This window comes from Aricia agestis, chromosome 2 (assembly GCF_905147365.1).
Source record: "Aricia agestis chromosome 2, ilAriAges1.1, whole genome shotgun sequence".
Taxonomy (NCBI): Eukaryota; Metazoa; Arthropoda; class Insecta; order Lepidoptera; family Lycaenidae; genus Aricia; species Aricia agestis.
In genome coordinates this window covers 13993379-14018735 of record NC_056407.1, presented here as the reverse complement: position 1 = coordinate 14018735, position 25357 = coordinate 13993379, and the positions used below count along the sequence as shown (strand labels likewise).

Here is a 25357-nt window from a genome sequence, read left to right as displayed (position 1 = left end):
AAGGATTTTCTTCTCTCTCGCACTCTTTGTTGGTCTTTAGGTATATATTATGTCTATGCTATAATACGACACTTTGACAGTTTATGTACCTCGGAGAACCGGAACATAAAATGGCGGACCGGCCACAGTATTTTGATTTGGTAGAGACCATTATGCCGAGTCCACTTTAAAAAAGTCAATGATTTTGACAAACATTTGACAATAATCTTCTTCTTCTTCTTTGTTTAATGTTTTATGACATTAAAATCTAAGCGAGCGCTACACGACTTAAATAATTATAGTCAAGGAGATAATATATGTAAAAAATACTCGCATTGCATTGACAGCATTGTGCATTCTGTTAACTTAAGAATTTAAATTGAATTCTTGTAAAGAAACAGACCATTATATTATTTTTATTGAAAAACGTCTCGGTTACCTCTTTGTATTATAATCTCCAACTATTTATAAGTTTGAAGTGATATAATTCATACTGTTTTCCAATGTATATATGCAAAATTCGATATCACCCTAAAATGCTAATATTATATTCTAATGTGATATCTAAAGAAAAAATTGAACTCTTAAAAAGATCTGACTATAATATTAGATTCATCGGAAAACCTCCAACTTTTTTTATTATGATTACTAGAACGTTAATCTCCAACTTTTTATGAGTTCGTTCGACTTCGAAGTGATTATTATACCTACTTCATACTTAGTTCTCATCGAGTAGGTATGCAAAATACTAGACTTTAGACTAGACTAGAAAACTAGAAACGATGAATTAATATGACAAATTTTTGATAGGGGGCTAGTGACCGCTACAGACAGGTTACGGAGTGTGCCGTAGTAGGTGATGTGAACAATAAAGCTGGAAACAAATTACTATCGGACGTTTTCATAAGTCGCGGCTGACAGATGCGGCTTGTTTCTGATCTGATTGATACATAATACACTAAACTGTGTACAATATTGTCTGACATAAGTCGCGGACGCGACCTTGAGCGTTCGGACGCCCGAACAGAATCTGGCTGGCTGGATGTGTTTTGCCTCCACGGACGTCCGTGGATGAACCATATACATTGTTAAGCCGCATCCATCAGCCGCGACTTATGGATACGTCCGATAATTTGTTTCCAGCTGAAGCCATGTCATGACTCATGCCTCATAACTATGAGTCGTGAGTTTGAGTACCCCGTACACGGTAATTCAGCATGACCATTCATTTACGTGAATTACATGCTGCATGATGAACGTTCATTTTTCATCATGCAGCATGATAATTCAGGAGGATAATTCAAGAGTATAATAATGTTATTTACTAAACTAAAAATACGTGGGAGAGCCATGCTTCGGCACGAATGGGCCGGCTCGACCGGAGAAATACCACGTTCTCACAGAAAACCGGCATGAAACAGCGCTTGCGCTGTGTTTCGCCGAGTGAGTGAGTTTACCGGAGGCCCAATCCCTTACCCTATTCCCTTCTAAATTATAGTTTATAATTTAACTTATAAACTATTAAAAACTAATTATTATAATTTATGTTATAAACTATTAAAAATAATAATTAAAATTTAGTGCTGGTGTCTGTACACGGGTGGCGGGGCTTTTGTCATAAAAAACACACTCGTGTTAATAACAAGTTAATTAAAACTAGCGACCCGCCCCGGCGGCGTATTGCCAAACTGTATACTGACCCAGACGCCCATAGTCTGTACTGAACTACGTCGCGCTCATTGAAAATTGGAGCAAAGTATATACGAGCTCAGACCAATCTGAGTAGGTATGCACTTTGCTCGCTTGTATGTAAAGCAAACTGTGACATGCGAATATCTGTAACTACCTATACAATGTGTTTAATAATTTCCCGTATATTTTTGTTATGTTGTTGTGTGTGGTTGTTATACCTATCCGTGAAACTGAACAACTTTCCCTAAAACATACCTATTGTGAATTATTTTGGGTTATAACGAAAGAAAACCCGTTGTACGAGTAAGTATTTTGAAAAATTTGAACTGTAAAAATTTGAACTGTAACAATTATAGGTACAGGCTGTTAAAAAAAATGTAAGTGTTTCCAATGACAGTATTTATTAATTTTTCATAAGAAAGATGTACTGACTGACACAATAAATTGTACCTATTTGTAATCGATGTTCACTGAAAATAATAAAGGGTTCCTTCAATCAACAACAAACAAATAAATTAATGAATCAAGAACAGAAAAATGTCATAATTACTATTTTTGTTTTTTGCCTGTATTGTAACATCGAATTTTGGCTTTTACTACATTTCTTACTAAAGGGGTCACAGAAAGGGGTCGATATTGAAAAATAAAGTGTCTTTAATACATAAATTTGTGTAATCATGTATAATCATAATTAAAGTAAATGTAATCATTAATCAACTACAACTACCACATTAACCATCATCTTTTTCAATGTTTCTTTGCATTCGGCTGATTTTTATTACAACCACCAATACTACACCAGACGCCGAAAAGTATGGACGTCTGGACTCGTATGTATTTTGCTCAAGTATTTTAAAGCAAAATGTATTTCGATTCAGACACGCTCTGAATAGGTATACAGTTTGCTCTTCAACTATAAAGGCAAACTGCGATCGAACTCAGAGCAACCCCGGTCTGGGTCAGTATATAGTTTGGCAATACGCGCCCCGGCGTCGCACGGGTAGGTATAAAATATATAGCCACTAAAATCAGTTTTTTAGTGGCTATATATTTTATAAAATCGATAGCCTATGATCCTTCACGTGGGCTACTTCTTATCTGTGCCAAATAACATAAAAATTGCCGCAGTAGTTCGCGAGATAAGCCCTTTCAAATTATTTCCTCCGTTTTTTCCGCATTCTTCTATTAGTCTTAGCGTGATAAAATATAGCCTATAGACTTCCTCAATAAATGGACTATCTAACATTGAAAGAATTTTTCAAATCGGACCAGTAGTTCCTGAGATTAGCGCGTTCAAGTTAGCCCTTTCAAATAATTTTCCACATTTTCATCTATTTCTTCGCTCCTATTAGTCTTAGCGTGATAAAATATAGCCTATAGCCTTCCTCGATAAATGGGCTATCTAACACTGAGAAAATCATCAAAATCCGTTGCGCAGTTTTAAAGATTAAAGGGCACAAAGGGGCATGAGGGAAAAAAAGCGACTTTGTTTTATAATAAGTACTAGCTGTCCCGGCAAATGTTGTTTTGCCTGTTTACCCAGTTTTCCTGCTTTTCTCTTAAGGTTTTTCTGATTTTTTTTGTTGTTTTATAAACCTCACGGAGCCCGAGACCTTTCCAACGAATGCAAAATCGTGGAAATCGGTTCGTGCGTTCTGGAGTTATAGCGTCAGGAAGGAAACCAAGACTTATTTTTATATATTAGCTGTGATATTAGATAGATACATATATGTATTGAAAGAAGTTACATATTAAAACACTATATTGAACAATAAAACTAAAACGTAAATTAATCTATACTAATATTATAAATGCGAAAGTATCTCTGTCTGTCTGTCTGTCTCGCTTTCACGCCAAAACTAATAATAATAATAATAATTGATTGTAATGACATTTTGTACACAGATAGTCTAAAGCCTGAGAAAGGACATAGGCTACTTTTTAACTGGAAAAGAGGGTTGTAAGGGGGTGAAAATGCGTAAATTTGGTCAAATTAAGTTAGTTCCAAAAACTCAAAATAGATGGCGCCAAGAGTCCCCTAGATCGCGCTATTGCTTGCTCATGCGTATTTCTATAAGAGGTGGTACCATGTTAAGCTAGATTATTCGATTCTTTCGATTGTTGTACACGTTCTATACTAATATTATAAATGCGAAAGTATCTCTGTCTGTCTGTCTGTCTCGCTTTCACGCCAAAACTACTGAACCGATTGTAATGAAATTTTGTACACAGATAGTCTAAAGCCTGAGAAAGGACATAGGCTACTTCTTACTGGAAAAAAGGGTTGTAAGGGGGTGTTTATGCGTAAATTTGTTCAAATTAAGTTAGTTCCAAAAACTGGAACAGATGGCGCCAAGAGTCGCCTAGATCGCGCTATCGCTTGCTCATATGTATTTCTATAAGAGGTGGTACCATGTTGACTTAATATTTCGATTCTTTCGATTGTTATACACGTTATTAAATAACTTACGTACCAACATAGAAATCAGGAACAATTTCCTACCAATAATAAATACTAAATAGTTTATGGCCTATGGGTATTGGCTATTGGGCAAAGCTAAAGTTGTGTAATGCATTATGCAGCTAAGTTGTGTAACGCTAAATAAGCTTTAAAAGGTATAAAAAAGTTTAATTAAAAAAAAACATTATGTGCACACTACACGGCTGTTTTGGGTATTTTGATTTAAGGGGTAACAGGGTTTTAAAAAGCTTTTGACACCAATTTTATTGACACCGCGCGCTATAAACTGAAGTCCACGCGGACGAAGTCGCGGGCAACAGCTAGTAAACTAATAAAATGAAATAAAAGAAATGCGAAAACAAGTTACCGCGTGGAGCTCGGAAAATTATCTCCTTCTCTATTCTATTATTAAATTTCGAAATTCAGAACAGAAGAAAAAAAAAAACACTTAAGTACCTATTATATCCGATAAGTATATATTTTTTTAATTTATGTTTAGGCACAGAATATATATTAGTAGTACCAAGTTTAGGTTAAACATTTTAAGAAACATTTCAGTCTAAACTCTAAACTGCCAAAAATTAAAAATTTAGCTCGAATAAATGTATAATTTCACTAAAATATTTCACACACCATAATAACGGAAAATAAACAAAAAAAAAAACTTGAGAGGTGTCAAAGGACACCCGGGCTTAGATAGGTATTATTTCTTAAGTAAGTAATAAAAACCTGTATAGGGGAACTGAAGGCAAAATTGTATATTTAAGGCAAAACTCGTCTTACATCAACAAATATAGCTTTACTATTAAATTTTTTATAGAATATCTTTATCATTAATCACTCTACAATTCCTATTAATCACACAGGCGATTTTGCCTGCGTGTGAAGGTAAAATGGACCACGGTAAAGGGCAAAATGGTCCCAATGCATATGTCATTTGGGGAATACCTTTTACAAATAAATGTTGTGTACAACTAAACTACAATGTGCCTAGAGGAGACAAATCATGCACCGCACCCGTCTTTTTTGTTTTTAGGTTCTCATGAATAAATGTCACATTTTGAAGTTAACCGTTTTACCCCTTTCATTCTTTACATACTATATTAAAGTTAAAATCATGCAGACCACTGTGTCATATCATTAAATAGAAAATATTAATTACAACAAAAGTGCGGATTGGTCAAAAATTGTGTTTTTTACATCAAAATGTGAAAAAAATATTTAACCGCAATAAAAATCCGCTGTTCCGTATGACAGTTTCGCCGGCAATGACCGAGAACGGGAAGGGCCCGAGTAATTAGTAGCGTTACCTAGCAAATAGATGGCCCTAGTAGGTTTCAAGTAATTTGACCGTTCCGTTTTGCCTGCATGGTCCGTTTTGCATGCAGTTCCCCTACACTCAAAAATAGACGTCGCTTCACCGCACTGTTCAATGCCAGAGAGGGGGAGAGAAACAAGCACTACCGCACGGCTTACAACTATTTAGCATTTTTGCTATAGTTGTTAAAGTAACTAGTATAATATGTAAACTGGACCTTCGTTCCATCCGGGTGTCCCTTGACACCTCTCAAGTTTTTTTATGATGATAATCTTATTCATTGCACCTTGAATAAATTATTGTACAAATATTTCCGGTTTCCCACACCGGTTTCGGTGACGGTGGCCGGTTTCATTGAGACCATCCCACAGGAGTAATTTTATAGTGCTCAAATGTGTGCACAGTACACAAGAGTAGGTATACTCTCTATTCCTTTTACTCTCCTAGCCCAGTGGGCCGAAAGAACGACACGACTGGCGAAAGATCAGGCGCAGGGCCGACTTTTTACATGCCCATCCGACGCATGGATCATTACTTGTCAGACGATTAGGTGATCAGCCTGCATTGTCCTAACCAATCTTGGAAATAAAATATTGTTTCCAACGCGAGAATCAAACCCACGACCACGCTAAACCACTGGACCACGGAGATCACGATACGTTCTTGTAAATACTTACCGACGTTTTTTGTATAAATTAAATTGAAAAAGTTATTTCATCATCATCATCATCATATCAGCCTATATTCGTCCAAAAGTTATTTATTAGCAATAAAATATTATATTATGGCAAAATATATTATTTGATTTATTAATTTTGCGCACATTAACAGTTTGTATGCCCTGTTCAAAGAAACGCATAATTTTTTAAGTGTTCGGGAGCACCACCCTGGAACTGAGTTGTCCCATGGGCATGCCGATGACATGCCGATCGCGCGATCCGCTGCATTATTGCATGACGAAAAATTAAACCACTTGTGAATCAATGTACAGCACGTAGTTTGCATGTCATTCGCGTCATTCACTACAATAAACGATCATGCGTGAATTACAGCACGTGACTCATGTCGTGCTGAAAAATTAAAGAAGTTGTCATTCAATGTACAGCACGTTGTACAGCACGTAGTTTGCATGTAATTCGCATCATTCCCTGCAATACACGATAATTCGTGTATTACAGCACGTAATGCATGTAATGCAGAATTACCGTTTAGCGAGCGCAAAGTCGTGAGAGCCAATCACTCACTCATAGTCAGAATCTCCTGCCATTCGCAAACTTAGTATAATAATATTAATTTATTTACCTTATCTATCCGGATTTTTTGAATATTATCAAATAATTTTTTTAAGTGAACTTGAATTAATTGTGGTTTTTTTGAGTTTCCCAATATTTCTAATAAGTCGTCATTTGATATAAAATAAAATCTTGGGAACAGCTGTCGCTTTACTTCCAGATATTGTTCCAAGCATCGCAAGATCTCGTCAAGACTGTCTATCATGTGATTAAGTTTATTTAATAAGTAAGGTGTAGGTTTGTACGTGCATGCTGCTACTGCATTTTGTCCATGTGCCAAGCTACAAGCGAACAATATAAAATGTCGCATATTAAGTTTATGGCGACAATCACTTAGAAAGTCATCAACATATTATATATTGTATACATTACTGATTCGTGAATGTAGAATTCAGTGGTCAACACTTCAAATAATTTTATTTTATCCAACTAGAATACTACTTAAGACTTACTTTTTTGTTATTTCAGCCCAATCCTCCGTCAATGCATCGAAAATCATTACCTCTTTTTGCAATTGCTTTCGTATATCTTCTCCAGCAAATATGATATCAAGATATAAATATCGTCGTTGAACTTGAAGCGATATCTAATGAAATATTTAAATTATTTTATTTGATTTTAAGTTCAGATAGTCTCGCATCTTTTCAACTCATAACTCATAAAACAAGAAAATAACATTTCACATTTGGTATCGCTACGTCAAGTTTTTATTTTATTTTATTAATAAATATTAACCTCAATGCATTCCGCTACGTATCCTAAAGTTTTTTCCCAATGATCAACTTCCTTAATAAATGGCTCCACATATTTAGTTGACTTCATTGATGAAAGCTGTACTTGGTGATCTTCAAGAAACTATTTTGAATAACATACTATTATTGTTATTTATTACACTTTTCTATCTTGATTCTTGACTCGCCTATTAATTAATACTATCATGTACAGTTACGGAGATTTACCTGCATCGCCTCATCAACATTTTTTATTCTGTGCATCTTATCCCTGTAGTGTTGCATTTCAAACATTGTGGTATCCCATACCATCTTAATGGCTTTAAGACCATTTTCTATATTAAGTTCCATAGTAGCGGCTTTAGATATTTCAGCAATTTCCTCTGCATATGTTTGAAAATTTAGGCGCATAATCAATTCTAATTTAAATTCTTCGGAGTCCTGATCAAATTCCCTAAAATATCGTCCGTAGTCGTAAAACTACATTCAAGCGCTTTAGTTTGCATATAAGATAACATAATATTTGATACATACGCTTCCATTAACGTCTTTATTCTATCCCAATGTCTGTCTCTCATACAAGGATTTTTTAAATCTCCAATCAACGGTAATGTTCTGCGAAACGCATCAACTGTGGCTCTAGTAGCTTCAATTATACCCCAACCTTTGTCTTTGAGCTGCCGCGAGAGTCGATTAAAATTTCTGTAAATAAAGTTGATAATAATATGTGGAATGGACATTTTGATGAAATATTAATTATTCATTTTGGGTAATCCTACCTAAACAAAAACATAGTAGTATCTTCCATTTCATCGGTTTCCATCTCCCAAAACCTTTGATCTTTATATTTCTCCCAAGACTCTTCCCATTTGTTGACTAGTTCCCAAACCTCCTCCAATTTCTCCAACTCTTTCTCCATTTTTTGAAGATCGAGATTCACAGGTATACTTCAAAAATACATATTATTATAATTCAATTTTGCATGCTTATTTTATAATCATACTCATCATTAACATACTCATGGATGAACAGTTAACATAATGCTGCAAAACAGCTTACCCCATAAATGAATAGGGTAAATGCATCCGCTATTATTTTACATCAAATACCTATTATAATTAAGAAAATGCTATTGAAATAAAATTACGTCATATTAAAAACAGCCAATCCGTCGCGAATAGCTTGTTCTTGGTTTCTTAATTTGTTTGTACGCTCTCGAAAACCTCTTAATTGGGCCAAAGCATCCTTGCTACTTATTTCTGCCCCACAAGGGGCAGTCTGATAGAATTCTTCACAAAAGTCTTTAGCGATATGTTTGAGTTCCTAGCAAAAAGTGCAATTTAATTTTCAACGTGAAAACGGTGCTGAAGAATATGTTTATACTGTAATCGGCAAAAAATGACAAGTTTTTGACATCGAGTCCACGACCGTTACCACCATGTTTCGCCGAGTAAATGAAAATAAAATACTCATTGCCTTCTTGAACGATTTGATGGGCACAAATATTGATAAGACCTGTACTTAAGTCCATAATATTTATTTACTTGATGAAAGATAAAATTAAATTAAGAAATTAAAAAACCCCCGCCAAACAACTTTAAAAAGTAATGAAATAATATATTTTATTTACTGACTTTAAGTTTTAATAATTCCTAAGTGTAAAGTGATATTTTAGTCCATAATTGTTGTCACGGTGTGTCGGGGGACCGCCAACAGTGTCTTTTGCATTTTGTATCGCCATGTCACTGATTGTCTCGATTTGGTTCGCTGAAAACTGACCCCTAAACTATAATGTTATGTGAAATCAAACATCTACATTAGCGGTCCCCTGATACACCTTGACAACAATTATGGCCTAAAATGTCACTTTACACTTAGGAATTATTTAAACTTAAAGTCAGTAAATAAAATATATTATTTCATTACTTTTTAAAGTTGTTTGGCGGGTTTTTTTAAATTTCTTAATTTAATTTTCTTTCATGCTTTTTAAACTTGTGTAAGTTATAATAATTTCTATGAACAGGATCATATTATATTCCAATGAATACCATCTAGGAATGTCCTTTTGGATGAGTCCGTCAATATGAGTCCAAACATGAAACCTCCACTTTGGGTTCATATAGAGCTCGGCTCGTATAGAATCCAGGTGATGCTGCAGCAGCAGCATGCAAAAAATTATTGGTTATCTACGTCTTACTAGTTGTCGCAATTAAAATGAGCCCAAAAACGAAACCATTGCTCTAAGTTGGTGAGGAGTTGGGTATCCTATTGATTACCAGGTGATGCTGCAGTACCAGGTCAACTTTCCATTAATTACGCGTCACGAACACGTCACGAAACAAAAACAAAAAGTCACGAACTAGAATGCAATAAAGCCCACCAAACGACTGCAAGTTGCTAATCGGCCCTTCACGAACCAGATGAACCGTGATTTTTCAGCACGTAGCAGGCTGATGATGATGAGCTATAGCTAAGAACACTCTCAATTAAGTCAGCTTTCAAACAAAAAAAACTAGATCAAACTCGGTCCACCCGTTTGGATGCTACGATGCCACAGACAGACAGACAGACAGACACGTCAAACTTATAACACCACTCTTTTTTGTCGGGGGTTAAAAACAGGAACGTGTTGGTCGATCTTGGATTACAGGAATTGTAATGGTTGGAATATGACATGACGACTGGTGAGTCAATAACCATTAAAAGACCTTAGTAATTTTAGGTTCACAATATTGTTTTACCTCGGCTTGTTCAAGAAGATCCGATTTAAATGTATCGCTACTCATCTCTAGAGCTTTCTTGGCTTCCTGCAGTACATTTAAATACTCTAACCAAGCGATAGGAATGTTTTCGTGTCTCGCGATTACCTCAGCTCTAACTTCCACGTCATATTTTTCTAAAAATATTAAAATTTTTATAAATCAACCTTAATCTATGCTAAAAGAAAAATAACAAAATTAGTAAATAATAAAGAATATTATTTTTTATCATTTAGTAGGTTTTACCTAACTGTAAACTTTAGATTTACCTAATATAACCATTTTGGCACTTATCGGAGGAAATGTTTTCTCAATTTGAGGCACTTCAGCGACTAGACGTTCATAGATTGAAATAGCTTTAGGTAAATCAGCTAAAGTACTTGGCATCTGTGAAAATAAAACATTATATTAGAATGTCAATAAATTATTTATACGTTCAATTTTAAGGTAATTGCCTGTACTATAATTAAATTGACTGTCCTAGTATAACTGCAATTAAAGTTTTATTTTACTTACCGTCATAGCTTCAGTGCTATGTTTTTCCATGTATATGTACACATCATCAATATCTGACTCCGTTATTTTGCATAACAACTCTCCCAATTGCGTTTGCCAATTTGAGCAGTGTTGTATCAAAGACTTTTTCAACTCATTAGAATTGAGCGTAATAAAATGTATCTGCAATTTTTATATTAAAAATTTAAGCAAAATTTATATTTAGTAACAACGACCGTCAAGTGCCGCCACCGGCCAAAACACCGCCTTTTATACACTATCGAGCCCCACTACTACTACTATCCCCACTACCCCCACTACCTTCACTACCCTTACTAGTGAGGGTAGTGAGGGTAGTGGGGATAGTAGTAGTAGCGGGGCTCGATAGTGTATAAAATGCGGTGTTTTGGCCTGTGGCGGCACTTGACGGTCGTTGTTCATAGAGTCCACATCTTGAGGAGAAACGCGCGTTAATATTAATTAGTAATTGTTACGTGTATTTATAGCAGAAGTTTTAAATATTTTAATAATAATAAGTTTCTGGCTGGCCCGGCCGTAAATACTACGAAGTATAAACCTAGATAAGTTAGCATACCAGATACCACGCTTTTTATATGACTGACCTGATTTATAGTGTCTTGAATTTGAATTGAATTAGCAAGATTGCCATAGCTGATGATCAATTGGTCAAAATCAGTAGCAGAAGGTTTTTGCTTTCGATACTTAGCTAAAAATTCATCCTTATTCACTTTATAAATATGAGCATATGGATCCCATAACCGAATATGCTCTTTTAAAATTTTCATATTATATTCAATCTCTAAAAGTAATAACAACATTATGTTTAGGCTCTAAATTAAAGTATTAAATAAAATATCGATTTTTTTATTACTGACCCGCATTTATCAATGTTTGCAACTGATTGCAATCTGCATCTTGCTGTATAATCTCTTGAAACCTCTTCAATCCACCAGACGGTAAACTAAACTTCTCGTACAGCCTAGGGACAGCCCCCATTATATGCAGCATTTCTTCGTATACTGCTGCAAAAGTATCTTCAATATCGAACCGTGTCGGTTCAAAAAATATTTCAGATTTCGATAAATATAAATTCATTTTGATAAGAGGAGCAGGTGCCATGGTACCTTAAAAACAAATTTTGGTTAGTTTTGAAATTATTTCTTCCGCTTCCTTATTGACAATGATTATAATATTATGTATTATGTTATTGTAATATAGCAATTTTATATATATTTTTACAAAGCTATTTGAAAATGCTGAAAGAAATTTACCATCTCCATGTACACATTTATAAATATTTTGCATCGTTGCTTTAGTACTTAAACGTAACGCATCTTCGAGCATTCTATCAAACCTTCTAACGTATTTAATCCAATGATCTGCCATCTGCAACGAAATAATTGATTATAGTAATAGAAACCTACATTTGGCGTAGCATGCTGTTATTTTTGTAATGCCATGACCAGTCGGTAGCGGTCATTGACCCCCTGTCAAAAAAACTTGCATATTTCATAATTTTACGATTAACAATGAAGTGACATATTTTTCTAGTATATAAGAGCGATATCGTATTTTGCATTCTCGGTTAGAAGTTAACACTACGTATGCAGTAAATCACTTTGAAGTCACAAAAAGCTGGAGATTATCATTCTATGAGTTACCAAGAGGTTTTCCGATGAATCTATAATAGTCTGACTTTATTAGAGTTCATTTTTTATTTTAAGACTTAACAGACTACGGTGCAAACATTTTTCTCATCGTTCCTAGACTAAAAAGGTCAATGACCGCTGGTGCAAACGTAGTGATTATATTCTCTTTGGCTGGTGCCATCTTATTACATTTTCTCTATAGTGAATACGTTAATATTTATAGTTACCTGTGTTATTTGAGATTCAAAGCCTTCGTATACTATTATTATGTAAGTAACAATTTCTTTATACATTTCTAATAATTTTTCTACAGACGAAGTTTGCAGTCGTCTAAGTGTATTTCTCAAATCATGAATTTCAAAAACATTGTATATTTCCAGTTCAATCAAAGGTGATCCACAAATATTTTCCATAATTTTTACTAAATTCACGTTGCAATTTTTATATGTCGTTAAAAAATCTTGAACCTGTAAAATAAGTTAAATTATCAGAATAGATCTTAAGAGCTTTTAAAATTAGTGACTCACAAAAAAACATATTTTTGTAAAACTCACTTCTTCTATTTGCATTAAGCAGTCCGCTATATACGCGTCAGACATTGTGGACGTCCAAGTCAATTTTATTAAGCCTGGTTGAATCTTTTTTTCACAAGCCTAAAATTATTCAGTTATAACTTATGCAGTTTTCACTTTTCAGTATCTAAATACTTAGGTTCATGTAACAGATAAGCATTTAAAATAAATTATTCATTAATCTATACTAATATTATAAATGCGAAAGTATCTCTGTCTGTCTGTCTGTCTCGCTTTCACGCCAAAACTACTGAACCGATTGCAATGCAATTCTGTACACAGTTATTCTAGAGTCTGAGAAAGGACATAGGCTACATTTTGATGTGGGAAAATATCTTATTTCCATGAAAATATCGATGAAAATTAATTCACATTGCGCGTGGCCAGCGCTAATCCCGGGGGTCCTGGGTTCGAGTCCCGCAGGCGGAACAAAAAGTTTTCAATGTTCCTGGGTCTTGGATGTGTATTAAAATAATATTCCAAAAATCTTAAATATATTTTATGTATAATATTATAAAAAATCCAGAAATATATCGATGCAATGAACATTTTAGTTCTAATACGATTCAACAGATGGCGTTTTATTTTTTACTTCATTGTAACATTTTATAACTAATCATACTTATTAGTTATTATGTTTTTGTTTATAGTTTTTAATACGTTAGAATATTATGTTTAATAATATTATCACTTGGTATAATAATAATCATCAATCTATCTTATCTTATAGAACTCCTACTGCAATTCTAAGGAGTTCGAGTGTACCGTGTTGGCCTATATTCCATCCAGAAAATATATCAATGCAATCAACATTTTAATTCTAATATATGAAAACAGATGGCGTTTTATTTTTTACTTCTTTATTGTAACAGAACTAATCATACCTACTTTATTATATATTATTGTTTTTATTCATAACTAGCTGTTGCCCGCGACTTCGTCCGCGTGGACTTTAGTTTATAGCGCGCGGTGTCAACAAAATTTGTGTCAAATTTAAAAACTTTTTAAAACCCTGGTAAGTGGTACCCCTCTTAGGGCCGCGCTACACCGGAATGGCAGCGCTGAAAGTGCTCGCCTCGCCGCTGCCATTCCGGTGTAGCGCGGCCCTTAATTAATCAAAATCCAAAAACAACTGTGCAGTGTGCACATAATCTATACTAATATTATAAATGCAAAAGTATCTCTGTCTCTCTGTCTGTCTGTCAGTCTCACTTTCACGCCAAACGCCAAAACTACCGAACCGATTGTAATGAAATTTTGTATACAGATAGTCTAAAGCCTGAGAAAGGACATAGGCTACTTTTTTACTGGAAAAAAGGGTTGTAAGGGTCGTAAATTTGTTCAAAAAATTCATAATAGATGGCGCCGTGCGACTTCTACATCGCGCTGACGTTTGCTCAAAAGTCTTTCTATAAGAGGTGGTATCATCTTACATTTAAGACTCGATTTTTTTCGATTGTTATATCTATTCTACGGTATTAAATAACTCAGTACTTTATCTGTGCAGGCAGTGACGTAACCTTAAGACCAAATTTCACCAACGACTGTTAAAGTTAATGCTTGAATTAGTATCACGTTAGCTGTTTCGTTTTTCATATGAATGAAAGAGAAGATAGGACATTTTAACAAGCTGTTAACACTAACAGACGTTGGTGAAATTGGGGCTAAACCTATCAATGATAAATAGTTTATGGGTAAAGTTGTGTAATTGGGAGGCTAAATATGCTTTAAAGTTTGGCATAAAATATAAAGTTTAATATAAAAAATGAAGTACTTATTGTGTGCACACTGCACAGCTGTATTGATTTAAGGGGTACCAGGGTTTTTTTATAAAAGCTTTTGACACCAATTTTGTTGACATCGCGCGCTATAAACTGAAGTCCACGCGGACGAAGTCGCGGGCAACAGCTAGTACATTAATAATATAATAATATCTATGGACGCTTCACACCACGTCAGTCTGGCCCCGTGGTAAGTACCTGAAGGACTTGTGTTACGGGTACCAACTACCAGACAACGGAAATATATTTAATACTTTTATACTATACATATATTTAAGATTTTTATTATATGATACACATATTTAATACACATCCATGATCCAGGAACTTTGAAAACTTTTTGTTCCGTCGGCGGGATTCGAACCCGCGACCCCCGGCTTGAACCACCAACAGCCCACCAACTGAGCCACAGAGGTCGTCAAATTCAATTAAGTAATTCAATTTAAAATTGATATGTCAGAAATATTAAGGATTTTCACCACTTCCTGATTAGTGCTGGATAGGCTATCCACCAGTTAACTTGACAGAATATAGACTATGGAGAATCTGTCAATAAAAGTTGTGGAGAGCCTATCCGACACTTTATGAGTAATGTGTCGAGCCAGCGGACGGTCGCGCTCCACGTTATGCAGCAAATATTATTAATTATTAACTATATATATATAAAAATCAATTGCTGTTCGTTAGTCTCGCTAAAACTCGAGAACGGCTGAACGGATTTATCTTATCTTGGTCTTGAATTATTCGTGGAGGTCTAGGGAAGGTTTAAAAGGTGAGAAAAATTCGAATAATTGCCGGGAAAATCCTCAAAACAGCATTTTTCTATTTCCCATACAAACGTTTTCTAAATAAAATGGAGAGTCAATTTGTAATTTATTACCGCTGCATAAAGTTCAAATTCGCGTGCGCGTTGGAGGACCTAATATCGCGTTCTGAAACTCAACAAAAGTGAAAGTGAATCGCGAACGCGACAAAATTGCATAGTCTCAAAATACATAGTACATAAATAAACACAATTTTAGCTAACTTCAGTTGTTACTCTGTCCGATTATTTTTTTATTTTAGCTAACTTAAGTTGTTACTCTGTCCGATTATTTTTTTAATAAGACTATATAGAAATCGAAAGATAAATCTATATATATAAAAATCAATTGCTGTTCGTTAGTCTCGCTAAAACTCGAGAACGGCTGAACGGATTTATCTTATCTTGGCCAATTTTGATGAAATTTTTTGTGTGTGTTCGTGGAGATTCGAGAATGGTTTAGATTTACAGTTTGGTCTACTGGAAAATGTTTTTTCAATTAATTTCTTATTTATAAGGAGTTGTTGATTTTGGAATGTTTTACATTAGATCCGGCGGACGGCGTTATCATCGCATTCAATATTATTCTATTTCAATTTTAGTTTGTCCTGACAGATGGTGCTACGATTAATTTGAAAAAAATTTTGTTATTCAATTCATGTGCTGATTAAAATATTAAATAAATAACACATAGGCTACAATTTTAACCGACTTTCAAAATGGGGGAGGTGTTATGTTCGTTTTCTTATATTCAACGATTACTCCGCCGTTGGTTAACCGATTTTCAAAATTTTTCTTTTGGTATATAGGGTATCATCCCAATTTGGTATTATATTCAGAAAAGTGATGATCTGATGAAGGATCCATAAGTAATCGAGGGAACTCCTCAAAACTTATAGGGAAACATATGGTGACTTCGGTTTCGTGAGAAGTATTCTAAGCATATGCTACCAACAAGTAAGATTTTGCACCGAGATATACCTGGTATACTGTGGTTCGGAAGGTGCTGAGAGAATTCCTGATTCTTTATAGATACAAGTTTGGGAGTTTCGGCGTTGTTTTAAGAACAGAAAGCATATGCTACTATGCAAATTACATTCTTCATCATCATCATCATCATCATCACTACCATATCATAGTCTTTTAGATCGAGACTCGAGTTTGTCAAGCGATAATTAAAAAAAATCTATATCTACCTAATATTATAAACCTGAAGAGTATGTTTGCTTGAACGCGTCAATCTCAGAAACTACAGGTCCGATTTAAAAACTTATCTCAGTGTTAGATAGATCATTTATCGAGTAAGACTCATCATTTATCGAGAAGGTTATATTATATTATTACTCTAAGACTAATACGACAGAAGAAACTCAGGAAAATGTGGGAAAAACGGGGGAAATATTTTTTATGGGAAAATGTACCTACGGATTCTGTAAAATTTCTAATTTACGCGGGCGAAGCCGCGCGGGACATCTAGTTAATTAATATTATTTTCGCAAATCGCGCGGCTGATTGCCGCTGCACGTCACCATGGCGCTCGTGGCGAATGAGTTGCTGGCGTTTATCCAGCACGCCATCGACACAATGGACGAGGTTAGCATAATGCAGATCTGCAAGTCCTCCTTCACCAGCGAGATTTGCCAGGGGAAGCATTTGCTCTACGAGACGCTCGGCCAGAGCGCGAATATGTCATCGCGACGGAGGGATGGAACAGAAAGAAGCGTGCAGGATATAATATCCTTGCTGAAGCAGACGGATCCGGATGAGGTGCCGGCTTTTGTGGCGAAAAAACTGCACAAGCTGCCGCCCGTGACGCTGGACCACGTCGACGTCGTCACTTCCTGAAAGAAGAGTTGGCCAAAGTTCGAGGTAGACTGCAGACATCGGAGTCTACGATCAGCAATTTACGTAATGAATTATCACAATTAAAGAGAAGGAATTCAATATGTAGGTCACCTGATGCCACGTTCGTCACTCGCCGACGTAGTGCGCAAGCGATCACGTTCAGCCCGTCAGCACTTTCAGACGGGTCAACGCACGAGCACGTCATCGCCGCCGCCACCGCTGCCCCCGCCACCCGCGCCCCGCCTGCAACGGAGCCGCAGCCGAACTACGCAAGTGTCGCCGCTTGCCCCCGGCCTCCCCCCCCCCCCCGCGTTCCAAAAACAAAGGGAAAAAGGAGGCCCCTGCAAAGGAGTGTCCTACCTTCGAAAAGGACCGAAAGTGCGATGATGACGGGTTTATAAGAAGGAAGGAAGAAGACGTCGTCCGCAACCATCGCGGCACCGCACCCGAAGGACCCGAGCAGCTGTTGCGGCGCGAGACTCCCGCGACGCCGCTGTATGTGTCCAGGCTGCACTGGTCCACGACGGTCGAGCAGGACGTGGATAGTCCATCAGGAGCAAGACCCACTTCGTCTTGAGGGTCGAGCGCTTGGAGTCCCGCCACAAAGTGAATTTTAGCTCCTTTGTGGCGAGAGTCCCGACGCACCATCTACCGACCTTCGAGAAGGAGGCGTTCTGGCCGATTGGAGTTATCTACAGGAGGATCCGAGGACGACTTCCGAACACGTCGCGCGCCACGTCGCATACAATACGTGTTTCGTGTTTTAGTGTTAGTGTTAGTTTTTAGTATAATTGTATGTATGTTAGTCTATAAGGTATTTATAATATGGGCCAAGATGCCTGAATTAAATAAAATATAAATAAATAAAAATAAAAAAATATCTTAATTATAGGGCCTGTTTCACCACTATCTGATAAAGTGCCGAATAGGCTATTCACAACTTTTTTGAAAAAGGGCTTAGCCGGATACGTATGACGAGTTGGCCCCCAAGTGGGAATCGAATCGAAACGTATGTTTTAATATTGACTTGATGTACAAACACGATTTATGTACTTTTCGCGGCCGACTTCCGGTTTGTCCTGGAGATAGAGGGCATAACATCCGTATGCTTGACTATTACTGAATGTGATATATCTCTAAAGCTAATTAAGATGAACAAATGAAACTAACGCGAGGCGTTAGGTTACATTACAGAGTGTATCACCTAATTTTTAAATTTTTTTAGAATAAAAATTCACATAAAAAAAACAAAAAAATAAAAAAAAAACATGTTTTTTTTTCTGTGTTAACCGTGAGTTACAATCACGAAATTAATATATGTTATGCCCTCTTGTGTGATCTATTAACCATAAAAATTGCAGGAAAAAAAATATTGGTGCAACACAACGAACAAAAAGAAAAACGTGATTTCGGTCTTATGGTATACCACCCCCGTATTATAAGGTGCATATTACATCATTGTTCTTTTCGAAATTTAACATAAGTTGGTTTTAAAACATAAGTAAATAGTCTTATAAGATAAGATAATAGTTAAAAAAATCGGCTAAGTGCGAGTTGGACTCGCGCACGAAGAGTAAGGGAAAAATCGACAAAAACCGTTTTTTGTATAGGAGCTCCCTTAATAATTGAGTCTATTTTAATTGTATTATTAATTATTAACCCGCCAAGCCCCATAAGCTCACCGGTGAGCGAGACACAATAGAATAACAATAGATTTCCAAGAGTCCACGATCGAATGATTAAAGTATAAATACAACTCAGTATTTTGTGAACATTTTAAGTGCCCACTTATTCTCATTACTGCTATCGAGCAAAAAAATGACGTTTGTTGTATGGAAGCCCCCCTTAAATATTTAATTTATTTTGTTTTTTCTCGATTCTGAACATACATCGTCCATATGATAGATAGTCATTACTCATTAGTCATTACCTTCGGTGTAATACTATGTAAATCTATCATATTATATCATATCTATCTTGACTTAACTTCTGCTTTGATGATATTAGACTGCGCTGATTTCACTTTACGGTTTCCAAGTTTTTTTTTTCATTTATTTTAGGGTTCCGTACCCAAAGGTTAAGAACGCTAAAGATAGGCTTTTGAAATGTTCATAGATTGTGTATAGGTATCTGTTGCCGCTATAACAACAAACACTAAAAACAAAATAAATTAAATATATTTTAAAGTTCTATACAACAAACGTCATTTTTTGCTCGATAGCAATAATGGCAATAGATAGGCACTTAAAATGTTCACAAAATACTCAGATGTATTTATTAACTTTAATAATTAATAATACAATTAAAATAAACTCAAAAATTGAGAGGGGCTCCCATACAAAAAACACATTTTGTCGATTTTCCCCTTACCCTTCGTGCGCTAGTTCAACTCGCACTTGGCCAATTTTTAACTATTATTTTATCTTTTAGGACTATTTACTTATGTTTTAAAACCAATTTGTGTCAAATTTCGAAAAGAACAATGATGTAATATGCACCTTATAATACAGGGGTGTTATACCATAAGACTGAAATCACTTTTTTCTTTTTTTTCATTGTGTTGCACCAACATTTTTTTCCTGCAATTTTTATGGGTAATAGATCACACAAGGGGGCATAATATATATTAATTTCGTGATTGTAACTCACGGAGAACACAGAAAAAACATGATGTTTTTAATTTTTTTGTTTTTTTAATGTTAATTTTTATTCTAAAAAAAAATTAAAAATTAAGTGATATACTTTGTAATGTAACCTAACACATCGCGTTAGTTTCATTTATTTATCTTAATTATCTTTAGAGATATATCACATTCAGTAATAGTCAAGCATACGGATGTTTTGCCCTCTATCTCCAGGACAAACCGGAAGTCGGCCGCGAAAAGTACATAAATCGTGTTTGTACATCAAGTCAATAATAAAACATAAGTTTCGATTCGATTCCCACTTGGGGGCCGACTCGTCATATGTATCCGACTAAACCCTTTCCATACTGGATTTGTACTGCAATGATAATTGCAACGATCGACGTGTGAATGGTTCTTTAATATACAATACTATATGCGCCATAGATAAAGTATTACAGTATAGATGTAGTGTTAGCCCGTCATCGCGTGGCCATTTTGTGCTTATTTTCATACAAGTAGTGTGCGTTTATTTTCTTGAATATTTCTATTTGTCGATTAATTCGAAGTACTTATGATACAGGAAAGAAAGTCAATTAGTTCATGATATCGATTAACTATAGTTCAAGTGATGAGAATCCGTAAACACACGTAAAAACCTATGCAATTTTTATAGCCAAATTATTAATTGATGTGGCATTTTTAGCACTAATGCCTTATATAGCACGAATAAGGAATTAATAAACTTATAAATTATCTTTTTAGCTTACAAAAATACCGATTGAAAAGCCAAAAAAATGTTGTTCAAAACTTACGTATTTAATGTTAAATCCACGTGTTTGAGGCATTCTTTGACCACTCTTATGGTTTATTATTTAGCGGAACCACAAAACTCAACAATATCTATTATCTAGCATTAAATGTTCACTAAATTGATTATTGATACGTGGGAGAGCCATGCTTCGGCACGAATGGGCCGGCTCGACCGGAGAAATACCACGTTCTCACAGAAAACCGGCATGAAACAGCGCTAGCGCTGTGTTTCGCCGAGTGCGTGAGTTTACCGGAGGCCCAATCCCCTACTCTATTCCCTTCCCATCCCTACCCTCCCCTATTACACTATTCCCTCTTAAAAGGCCGGCAACACACCTGCAGCTCTTCTGATGCTGCGAGTGTCCATGGGCGACGGAAGTTGCTTTCCATCAGGTGACCTGTTTGCTCGTTAGCCCCCTTTTTTCATAAAAAAAAAAAACTTTACTTTTATAACACGTGTCCCCAAAAAAAACATTTTCTTCGATAGGTCTAGCTGGTTGGTCTACTAGACTCTAGTGTCAATTCCTTTGCCTGTCCCGACCGGGACGAATTAAAAAAAAACTCTAGTGTCAACTGTCATCTGTCTGCTGTCAGCCTGTCACCAGTCACCAGTCAGAACTCAGAACTCAACAGCTGCTCGAAAATTTAAAATGTTTTTAAATGCCTCTGCTATTATTTCAACGTCCTTGGCCTCTACTTTTATTTGTGATTTTATATGCTGTAAATCTATTTAAACAGTATCCTCACTGAATATCTACAAGCATGAACCTGGGAGATCCAGAATTAGAGTTAATTGATCCAACGCCCAACGTCCATGCTTTGTTTGTACACTTTGACAAACTTTTCTTCTGGACCTCACTAGCTAGCAGAGCTATTGTACGCTGGAGTAAAAGAATGTATTCCTGTGCGGGTATATGCTCGTAAATATCCTTTAATAATCAAGAATTATCGAAATAGTACATAATGTATTTTGTATATCAAATGCAGTGTAAGACATGATTTGTTTTAAATGTGGTTTTGACGATCAACTATATTTCAGGTATGATAGAGTGGGACTCTGTGAGATAGCACTAAGTGAACCTCTCTTAAAACTGAGACCACGCAAAGATCTGGTGGAGACTTTACTCCATGAGATGATACATGCCTACCTCTTCATTACAAATAGAGATAGAGACAGGGATGGCCATGGGCCTAACTTCCAAGCTCACATGCATAGAATTAACAAGAGTGCTGGATTAAATATCAGTATTTATCACGATTTCCATGACGAGGTAAGATTTTTTTTTTTATCTCAGCAAAATATATTTTTTGTAAAATATACTTATTTAGAATAGAGGTACTAATAAGTAATAACATAAACTATTCTTTAATTGCAGGTCAAATTGTACCAAACTCATTGGTGGAGATGTAATGGACCTTGCCAAAAGCAGAGACCATATTTTGGTATTGTTCGCAGGTCAGCAAATAGAGCTCCCGGGCCTAATGATAGATGGTGGCTGGATCACCAAAGAAAATGTGGGGGTACATTTGTAAAAATAAAAGAGCCCGAAAAGAAAACTAGGGGACCAAAACCAAAGAATCAAAATGCTGATATCACTAAATATGTCACAAGTAATACTAAAAGTAATAAGGACATTAATGAAAACCTGAATAATCCAAAATCACAATCAGTTTTAAAGGATTCTAATATGAATCCAAAAATAAAGACTATATCATCCTATATGACCAATAATACTCTGATTGTAAATAAAAAGAATGTCATATTTAATCCAACAGCTACCAAACTACCTGTAGAACCTTTTACTGGAACTGGCCAAACTATTGGTAGTAAAAAGAAGGAAAGCATTTCAGATATAACAGAAACTGTAAGAAATATTTGGGCTAGTAAGATGTTGACATCTGACAATATTAAAAATAACTCTCCCCCTAAAATAGTATCTGGAAATAATAAAAAACATAAGACTGTAGATATAACTCCTTCCCCACCGAAAAAAGTTATGAAGATAGATGACTATTTCAAAAATAATGCAAAGACAATCCTAAAGGATTTGTACAGTCAAGACTTTGTAGTCACGCAAAATAAAAATGATAATAAATTAAATGTTTTGCCAGTTGTTACAAATTTAGTTGAATGTCCAATATGTAAAATGAAAATTTCAAGCGAAGAAATAAATAGACATCTAGATGAGTGCCTCAATAAAGACATCATAGAAAAGATTTCAAATGATACAAATGTTTGTGTAGGAAGTGAAATCAAAGAAAATACAAGTGAATCAAAAGTAAATAAACCAAATGATCTGGCCAATGATAGTGACATAGTAGAAGTTAAGAAGCAGATAGATTTGGTTGACCTTACATGGATAGATGAAGAAACTCAGAACAACAATAAGATAAGAGATTCTAAAGGTGATGATAATAACATTTGCCCGTGTTGTGGTAATAAAATCAGTAAAGGAATACAGGAACATTTAGATGAATGTCTAGTGTTCTTTGATAACAATGAAACTATGCCAGAGGAAGGTGCATCATCTACTTCTATGATTGATACTATAGTGCTGGATGATGACGATGAATTTGATGAAACATTGACCCTCAATGCGACTGGTACAAAATCTCCTTGCCCGTGTTGTCTTGAAATGGTTGAACAGGCTGATATGAATGATCATTTGGATATTTGCTTAAGGTAATATTTTCATTATAAAATTATAATTTTCTTGATTATTTAATTTATAGACATTGTTTTTATGAATACATAGTATGTGTTCAATTTTTTGATTGGATTTGAGGTGATGTTGTTAAAAGCATCTAAGATAATTTTGTTCAGTTTAATGGCTGTGATAATATAGTTTGATATACAAATAATAGTGAATAATAATACCATCTAATATTAGTATGTTAGTTAAATATTAAAAATTGTAATAAAAAGTCTGATTATTTAATTTGTTTTCTATTTATAATTTTAAACAGCAGCACACTGTATAGTGTTAAAAGACAAAAACTTTTTTTTGTACTTAAGTACATGAAAATGTCAACAGTTTTATAATCTTATATATTTACCTGTATAAGTGGCTTAAACAGCAGCCTTTCGTCTTCAGACAGGGAGTTTAATATGTTGTTGTATCCCTTCACAACAGCCAAGACGCTTTCGTACACATAAAATATTGTTTTACTTTTTGCATACACCTGATAGAAAAAATTAAACTTTAAGCTCGTTTAAGTTAGCAGTGACAACATCTAGTTGACGCCAAGGAGTATTCCTTGGCGTCAACTATATTATCAACGCCCTCTGCCCCTATTCGCGCAGGAACTAATAAAAATGTGTCGTTACAACTTTTTCCGTCTAGCCCCCTTTCGCAACGCGCGATAAGGAACTTTGTTCCAATAATATGTTTATCCAGAATAGCGTCGTTGGTCACCGCGCTGATGACTGACATAGTTAATAGCGCTGGCGATGATTTGCGTTGGCGTTATTACCCGTATGCCGGCGCCAGACCTTATGTGTTCAAATACGCAAATACCTACAAAAAGTGTGGCACTGACATTTGCCTATTTGTGCAAAGTTTGAACACACATTTGTAGTTTGCCATCATGAGTCGGTTTTTCTACGCACATCAAAGTAAACAAACTTCCCACATTTATTAAAGTAGATTACAGTAACGCGCGCGCCGCTGAATGGAGCAGTGGTCTTGACATTTTGAACGTCAATAATTATTTTGGAGTGGAGTAATGACGTAGTTATCGAATTTCTTGAGCTACTTCAAGTAGAACCCTCAATATGGAATCCGAAAAACAGAGATCATAAAAATCGTAACCTTGTAAGTAAACGACGCACGCATGGCATAGAATAAATTATTATTTTTAACAAAAAATTAAAACCGACTTCCAGGGTAAAAACAATAATAATTTATAATGAACAAAAAAGTATTAAATAATTTAATAATTCTTACTCTTTGAAGTGCCTTAGGCATAATTCTCCTAAACCTCAACTATTTCTGTACACAATCTTCATTATTTCGAAGACGATACCAGGCTAATAATACTGAGTTCTATGACAAAATATTTTTAGGGTTCCGTACCTCAAAAGGAAAAAACGGAACCCTTATAGGATCACTTTGTTGTCCGTCTGTCCGTCCGTCCGTCTGTCAAGACCCTTTTTCTCAGGAACGCGTGGAGGTATGAAGCTGAAATTTATATCAATTACTCAGGTCTACTGTCCCTTGAAGCTGTGAAAAAATCAAACTTCTAAGCCAACGCAATCAAAAGATACAGCCGTTTATGCCGCAAATTTTCGACACTTGCAAGGGAATCAAAACCTACAGGGTGCTTCCCGTGAACTCAGAATCTTGAAATTTGGTACGAAGCAACGTCTTATAGCATAGATAAAGGAAAAATTACGAAAACCATAAATTTTTAGTTACATCACATAATATATATATTTTTTTAATAATTTTAAACTTACTACCCATTTCCTCATAAACGCGTAGAGGTATTAAATTGAAATTCATACCAAATACTCAGGTCTA

At 35.4% G+C, this 25357-nt stretch overlaps 2 protein-coding genes across 4 annotated transcripts in view; one reads left to right on the top strand and one right to left on the bottom strand.

Moving 5' to 3' along the window:
- Positions 1-23964, bottom strand: part of LOC121740042 (dynein axonemal heavy chain 2) — an 81846-nt gene extending 57882 nt beyond the window's left edge. The window contains exons 1-16 of one of the 3 annotated variants that reach the window (XM_042132748.1): positions 23892-23964; positions 12952-13050; positions 12625-12864; positions 12020-12134; positions 11624-11872; positions 11351-11547; positions 10749-10910; positions 10502-10619; positions 10215-10369; positions 8621-8796; positions 8253-8420; positions 8008-8175; positions 7702-7927; positions 7478-7597; positions 7195-7328; positions 6753-7023 (exon numbers count right to left, since the gene is read on the bottom strand). In XM_042132748.1, the coding sequence (XP_041988682.1) occupies positions 6753-7023; positions 7195-7328; positions 7478-7597; positions 7702-7927; positions 8008-8175; positions 8253-8420; positions 8621-8796; positions 10215-10369; positions 10502-10619; positions 10749-10910; positions 11351-11547; positions 11624-11872; positions 12020-12134; positions 12625-12864; positions 12952-12996 (2544 nt within the window). In that variant the 5' untranslated portion in view covers positions 12997-13050; positions 23892-23964. Of the gene's footprint in view, positions 1-6752; positions 7024-7194; positions 7329-7477; positions 7598-7701; positions 7928-8007; positions 8176-8252; positions 8421-8620; positions 8797-10214; positions 10370-10501; positions 10620-10748; positions 10911-11350; positions 11548-11623; positions 11873-12019; positions 12202-12624; positions 12865-12951; positions 13051-23891 lie in introns of those variants that run through there. The other 2 variants (XM_042132746.1, XM_042132747.1) reach the window with 2 other exon arrangements.
- LOC121740043 (DNA-dependent metalloprotease dvc-1) lies at positions 21454-23703 on the top strand. Its single transcript, XM_042132750.1, has 3 exons — positions 21454-21754; positions 21874-22105; positions 22211-23703. The coding sequence occupies exons 1-3, from the start codon at positions 21597-21599 to the stop codon at positions 23519-23521; spliced, it is 1701 nt and encodes a 566-aa protein (XP_041988684.1). The 5' UTR covers positions 21454-21596; the 3' UTR covers positions 23522-23703.
- Positions 23965-25357: the final 1393 nt, after the last annotated feature.

What these genes read in the sequence shown, in the direction of transcription:
- LOC121740043 (XM_042132750.1), top strand. Translation starts at nt 21,597, where the DNA reads ATGAACCTGGGAGATCCAGAATTAGAGTTAATTGATCCAACGCCCAAC. An exon ending in TCCTGTGCGGGTATATGCTC is followed by an intron (nt 21,755 to 21,873) that starts GTAAATATCCTT and finishes ACTATATTTCAG; the next exon opens with GTATGATAGAGTGGGACTCT. An exon ending in ATCACGATTTCCATGACGAG is followed by an intron (nt 22,106 to 22,210) that starts GTAAGATTTTTT and finishes CTTTAATTGCAG; the next exon opens with GTCAAATTGTACCAAACTCA.